The 7,500-nt window shown below is 39.3% G+C and overlaps 1 protein-coding gene across 1 annotated transcript in view; it reads left to right on the forward strand.

Moving 5' to 3' along the window:
• Positions 1-7,500, forward strand: part of LOC133536842 (neurobeachin-like) — a 652,776-nt gene that overhangs the window by 355,953 nt on the left and 289,323 nt on the right. The window contains exon 37 of the mRNA XM_061877477.1: positions 2,204-2,211. Coding sequence (XP_061733461.1) covers positions 2,204-2,211 — 8 coding nt within the window. The remainder of the gene's footprint in view (positions 1-2,203; positions 2,212-7,500) is intronic.

Below are 7,500 nucleotides of genomic sequence, written 5' to 3' on the forward strand. Positions count from 1 at the left end.
CAAAAACCGACATCAATCTCTTAAGGATATCACCACATGGGCTCAGGAACACTTCAGAAAACCACTTTCACTAAATACAGTTGGTCGCTACATATGTAAGTGCAAGTTAAAGCTCTACTATGCAAAGCGAAAGTCATTTATCAACAACATCCAGAAACGCCCCCGGCTTCTCTTTGCCCAAGATCATCTAAGATGGACTGATGCAAAGTGGAAAAGTGTTCTGTGGTCTGACGTGTCCACATTTCAAATTGTTTTTGGAAATATTCGACATCGTGTCATCTGGACCAAAGGGGAAGAAAACCGTCCAGACTGTTATCGACGCAAAGTTGAAAAGCCAGCATCTGTGATGGTATGGGGGTGCATTAGTGCCCAAGGCATGGCTAACTTACACATCTGTGAAGGCACCATTAATGCTGAAAGGTACATACAGGTTTTGGAACAACATATGCTGCCATCTAAGCACTGTCTTTTTCATGAACACCCCTGCTTATTTCAGCATGACAATGCCAAGCCACATTAATCACGTGTTACAACAGCGTGGCTTCCAGACCTGTCTCCCATCGAGATGTGTGGCACATTATGAAGCGTAAATTACGACAGCGGAGACCCCGGACTGTTGAACGACTGAAGCTCTACATAAAACAAGAATGGGAAATAATTCCACTTTCAAAGCTTCAACAATTAGTTTCCTGAGTTACCAAACGTTTATTGAGTGTTGTTAAAAGAAAAGGTGATGTAACACAGTGGTGAACATGCCCTTTCCCAACTTCTTTGGCACGTGTTGCAGCCATGAAAAAAAAAAAGTTTATGAGTTTTAACATCAAATATGTTGTCTTTGTAGTGCATTCAATTGAATATGGGTTGAAAAGGATTTGCAAATAATTGCATTCCGTTTATATTTACATCTAACACAATTTCCCTATTCATATGGAAACAGGGTTTGTAATACGTACATTAGGCACACTGTCGATTTTAGTTGTGCCTTGTAGCCCGGAAAATATGGTATTTGAATTTAACTGCATCTTAGTGTTGCTATAAAGTCAACGAAAAACAAAAATGATAAGTTAATCATTGGTATTTGTGTAACATTTTACATTTCTGTTTGAGTTGTGAACTGTACAACGTTAAAAGTTGCTGCATTGATTACTGAGTCAGGTGAACTTTGATCCAAAGTGCTTTTCTTCGCGGCATTTGTTTGCCCGCGGCTTCTCAGGTGCTAATTATAGCAACATATCCAAGTTGTGTTTAAAGAGAAAGAAAAGACAAAACGTGCCTTTGTTCTGGTCTGTGTTCACATGAGGGGGGCCTCACTGACAGCTGACGGAGGATCCTCCATCGGCGAGCACAGCAGACCTTAACCTCGGCTGACTGCTCTATTGATTGTCAACATTTCTTCTGTTTAATTACTTTTTTGGCGCGTAGACCAGAGAAGGCAAAATGGAAGCGTCTATTGATCTGCGTTAAGGCGCTGGAGCGGTTCCTTCCCTCGGCTGGCGGCAACTTTCATCTCTCACGTGTGACGAATGGTAACAATCTCGCTGTGGATAATAACTGTTTTTTTCTGTCGGGGTTCACGTTTAGGGGCCATCCATTCTCATCCACAAGCACGGGCTGTGGGGGGGGGGGCGCCAACGCGGGCATCTGGAACCTCAGAGGTTCATCATCTTGACCTGAAGAAAGAAAGCCAAGGGTGGAGCTTCAAAGTAGAATACAACTATAATGTCCATGCTTTATTCCAGTCTTCATTTTGGCAGCAGTTTTTAATATATGTATAGTCCTATTTTAGTCATTTAAATTAATTTTTTTTTTAGCCTAATAAAATTGCAGTCAATTTTGTCGACTAAAATGTAAAGTATCACGCATCTTTTGAAGTTGTCTTTCTACTATTTTTATTAAGGTTATTGCAGAACATCTCAATAACTACCGTATTTCCTTGAATTGCCGCTGGGGCGCTAATTAATTTAAAACTCTTCTCACCCCTGCGCTTACCAAAGGCGTGCGGTAAAAGTAAGCATGCGCTAATTATTTTAAAACCTCTTCTCACTCCGGCACTTACCAAAGATTTGCAGTAAAAATTTGAGTGTGATGTAAGCTAGGACCTTAAATCCTACTGAATAGCTCTTAATCTGCTTCCCTTTATGCGGTTTCAAAATACCGGTATTGAAATCAGCCTCCTCCATTTTGAAAATGATGACAGGGGAAGTGTCACTCGTGACGTCACAAGTTTGACCAGGCGGTAATACTAAGCATGCGCTAATTATTTTGGGAAGCAATATTTGACCCGGCAGTAATTCAAGGCAGGCGCATACTATATGCCCTGCGGCAATTCAAGGAAATACGGTATATTAACAACAAGACTAGCACTGCATGTAAATGTAAAGTAATTTTCACATTAACCTTACTGTGTTATTATTTTAGCTCAAATTAAGCTTTTTTTTTCAAATGTTCAATAATATATGACTAAAATGGTCATAAGAAGTTTTATCCTATATTGGGTATTACTACACTGTGCGTGTTCAATTGGTATCTTGGCCACTGTCCCATTTCAGTACAGGAACATGTTATAAATCGAGAATATATGTATATATATTAGGCAGGGGCGTAACGGTACACAAAAATGTCAGTTCGGTACGTACCTTGGTTTAGAGGTCACGGTTCGGTTCATTTTCGGTACAGTAAGAAAACAACAAAATATTAATTTGTTGGTTATTTATTTACCAAATTTGTAAACAATGGCATTATCCTTTTTCCATGGTGAACACTATAATAATTTTGCCCACGTTAATCAACATTAAACTGCCTCAACTTGTTGCTCAGATTAGATAAAATGACAAAACTTTTTTTCTACATATAAAAAGTGCAACATAAAGTCAACTCATCATGCTTAATTTACTACAGCATTTGGGAAGCCTGTAGTTGATTTTTAATATGTAAATGTTATATTTTTGTCAACATGTGATAGCAGGGACCCTGCCTTTCAAAACTAGGCTGCTACATTACTAATGATTAAGGTAATTATAGCTGAACAAATAGTACAATAGCAATAGGAGAGACTATTTATACCTGAACACCATGGGGTTCAAGTGAAATAACACACAGACAGGGTTTTGCTGACCCTGACACACACGCACGCACTCAAGCACACACAGCAAAATGAGTTAACGTTACACTAAAAGCTAATTAGCCTTCACCTCAAGCCAGGACTGCGAGTGAGCTAAGCTGCAGTTTGTTTCTAGAACGTCAACGGGCTCATAGTGATGTTAGTAGTAGTTGACTACTGGGAGGTGCGTATTATAATTTGGGGAGAGTACGCTGCTACGCACCTATCTGCTCGACGCTGAAGCATTGACGACATGCGCTCTGAATACGCACTGTTGATTGGATGTTACTGCTTTGAATACGCACTGCTGATTGGCTGTAATCGCTTGTATGTAACCAATCAGATGGTTGTGTGGGTGGGACAATGCTGGGTGTGAGACAGAGGCAGAAGAAGCAAAGCAGCTTGTTAAGACTTTAGATTAGAAACTTGTTCAGTACACCCCTGTACCGAACCGAAACGGTTCAATACAAATACACGTACCGTTACACCCCTAATATTAGGGTATTAGTGTAGTACTGATACCAATGAATCATATTCGGTACTATACCACCCCTGAAAAGAATGTAAACAAACGCCATTGGTGGATCTACACCTAACATCCACTTTAATAATACCAAGTACAAGAGTGTGTTTAGTCAATACCACTGTGATTAGATCTATATTTTTTGGCATCACAACATCTTTTTATTTTTTTATTATTTGTATTATGTTTATAAACCTCAAGATATATGTCCCTGGACACATGAGGACTTAACCAATGTATGATCCTGTAACGACTTGGTATCCGATTGATACCCAAATTTGTGGTATCATCCAAAACTAATGTAAAGCATCCAAACAACAGAAGAATAAGTGATAATTACATTTTAACAGAAGTGTCGATGGAACATGTTAATAGAGAAAATAAGCAGATATTAACAGTGAATGAACAAGAAGATTAATAATTCAGTTTCTACAATTTGAAGCGCATGCAGACGTAGATAAGGCTGCTTTCATTCGAGCTACTGCCATCTTGTGGAGCTGATGCAAAACTACATCAGGAAGTTGCCTACAGCCACAGCTGTTAATGCATACTGTATGTGTTTATTTTTAAACCTGAGACCTTGGTAGTAGATTTTTAAATCTTTTTTTCGGGACCATCACACTGGAAGTCTGTAGAACAGACGAAAGCGTTAAATGGCATTTTTACAGTATGCAGTGTTGTACACAATTGCGGGGTACATTGTGGTGGTCTACAATAATGCATTTGTAGTTTGCCATTGAATGTGGAATCTTCGTTTTGTGTATAAATGTTGTGTGTTTTTGCATGTTTGAAATATACTTTTATTGTTTTTACTGTTTTTAACTTATACAGTGCAACCCCTCCATTTGCAAACATTTAGATTGAGCCAAATATGTCTTTGTGTGCGAACGCTTCGTTCATTCTGTTTGTGTCCCGCCGGTAGCCATCTTGTGCCGCAGGACGCAACATTTTTGGGGAGGCGGAGCCCTCCCCGTCGCTTGCTGCACAGTCCACTACTGGTCACTTCTCAGCGATTTTGACAAGGTAGCCCATCTTGCTAATTCAAAATTAGTCCGAAGAAGACAACACCACACCAAGGAGGGAATCGCTGAGGAGTTAAATAAATAATAACAATAAAAATAGTTGGGAGTTGATCAACTGCGCTCGCCCACAGCAAGTTTTAATTTTGATGAGACTAGACTTTTGTGGAAGAATATTACAAGGTAGACCTATATTACAGAGTGTGTGCACCTCTTCCAAGAGCGCACACAAAAACAAACACACACACACACACACGGCCCCTTCCCCCTCCTTTCTCGTCAGCTTCTCATTTGCCAATGTTAATGTAAGTGTATTTTACTTTTTTAGATATTCATTATAGTAATAACATTAAGGATAAGGATGTATGTGATTTCTGATCGTTTGTGAGGGCACCAAGGGACTTCTGTGTTTTTGCACATGTTGGAAGAGCAGCGGATACAGAGGACAGTTCAGATTGTCGTTGTTTTAGCCCGTTAATAACGAGGAAGTTTTCCCTCTTTTTGTTATGTTTGATATGCAGTACTGTACAAAACTTTGTTGTCCTCCAAGTGTACAGACCTGCTCTAAAATATGGACATGAACCCATTATTCATATTTACCGTATTTTTCGGATTATAAATCACTCCAGTGTATACTTCCTACCGGCTGAAAATGCATAATAAAGAAGGAAAAAAAACATATATACGTCACACTGGAGTATAAGTTGCATTTTTGGGGGAAATTTATTCAATAAAATCCCACACCAAGAATAGACATTTGAAAGGCAATTTAAAATAAAGACTAGTGAACAACAGGCTGAATAAGTGTACGTTATATGACGCATAAATAACCAACTGAGAAGGTGCCTGGTATGTTAACGTAACATATTATGGCAAGAGTCATTCAGAAAACTATAACAAATACAACATGCTATACATTTACCAAAAAAATCCATCACTCCTAATCGATAAATCCGATGAAATCTTCTTCCTCGATGTCGCTTCTAAACAACTCTGCCAACTCCAAAGGTATGCGCCGCTTCCTCTTGTCGTTTTCTGCTGCATATTTCACTACGTCCAGCTTGTAATCTGCAGTACATGATTTCCTTTTCGGTGCCATTTTTGTTCAGCCCTTCTCAGTTTTTATAAGTTACCGTCAACTTTGAAATTATCCATATCGATAGCTATGGCAGTAGCATATAGCATATAGCATATAGCAGTTAGCATCCCATGACCCACATTCCACTTCTGCGATGACCCGCCCCCGCTGAATTCTTATTGGTTGACGTGTGTGTGACGATTGCTGACATTTTCTTCGTCTCTTCCGCGAATGATATAAAAAATATTATTTGATATTTTACGGTAATGTGTTAATAATTTCACACATAAGTAACTCCGGAGTATATGTCGCACCCCCAGCCAAACTATGAAAAAAACTGCGACTAATAATCCGAAAAATACGGTACATTGGTTCTCGTGGAGAAATGTGCTTCACTAAACAAACTTCTTGTTTTATGCACCCTATTCAAGAACCGATTACGTTTGTAAATCCAGGTTCTACTGTACTACTTTCTGTCCCCCAAAGTCCTCCAGTGCATGAATTTGCTCCTGACTTCTAAAATTTTTTTCCCCACTGGGCCGTTGTTGACCTTGAACACACCGCTAATTATTCCTGCATGGAGGGCCGCTCACCGCAATCATTTTTTCCAACCAAGCTGAAATGGAGCTGGCGTATCAACCGCGCCACGTCAAAAGATGGCGTCTCGCTGAGTGAGTTCGGCTCTTGATCGCTCATGTGATGGCGTTCATCCGTCTTCACCGGACGACTGGCCTTCACTTGTGCGGACCTTTTTTTTGTCCGCGTCCAATCGCCACTCGTCACTGCGCTCGTACTCTACGGACAAAAACGTCAGCGCCATCATGGCCGCTGCGGCGTTGAGCGCGGCGATGATAAGTAATGCGCGAGTCAAAGTGAGGAAAGCGTGCGTGTGCCCCGCCGCCATAATGTGATCATGATGTGGTAGAGTCTCTTCTTACTTGGCAATCAACACGTGACATGAGATCAAGCTGCATGGCTTTTTAAAGAGGAAACTACCGACTCTTTGTTTTCTTTTTACTGGACACTTTGAAAGCAGCTCATCACCATGTGGCTGCCAGCTTATACCACTTAGCTGCACCGTGGAAAACAAACAGCCCTTGCTTTTGGTTGACAGACAACGTTTTTGCGTCCCTCAATGTCTTGTGCTCGCAGAGGAATGACTTTCATCGTGTGATGACATGAACCAATATTTACTTAAGCGCTGTTGCTCTGAACGCTGGCCAGAATTTTCTCTCTTGTTCAGTTTTTCTTATTTCCTGATGACAAACCGCGAAAAGAAACAAGCCAGTAAGCATTTTTTTTTGCATCTTTGTGTGTATATATATATATATATATATATATATATATATATAATGTATGTACTGTATGTGTATATGTATGTATGTGTATATATCTATGTATATATATGTATGTATATATGTATATGTATATACAGTATATGTAAGTATATATATGTGTGTATATATATATATATATATAAGTGTATATTAGGGCTGCAAATCTTTGGGTGTCCCACGATTCGATTCAATATCGATTCTTGGGGTCACAATTCGATTCAGAATCGATTTTTTTTCAATTCAACACGATTCTCAATTCAAAAACGATTTTTTTCCGATTTAAAAGGATTCTCTATTCATTCAATACATAGGATTTTAGCAGGATCTACCCCAGTCTGCTGACATGCAAGCAGAGTAGTAGATTTTTTTAAAAAGCTTTTGTAATTGTAAAGGACAATGTTTTATCAACTGATTGCAATAATGTAAATTTGTTTTAACTATTA

The sequence above is a fragment of the Nerophis ophidion genome, linkage group LG18 (genome assembly GCF_033978795.1).
Source record: "Nerophis ophidion isolate RoL-2023_Sa linkage group LG18, RoL_Noph_v1.0, whole genome shotgun sequence".
Classification (NCBI taxonomy): domain Eukaryota; kingdom Metazoa; phylum Chordata; class Actinopteri; order Syngnathiformes; family Syngnathidae; genus Nerophis; species Nerophis ophidion.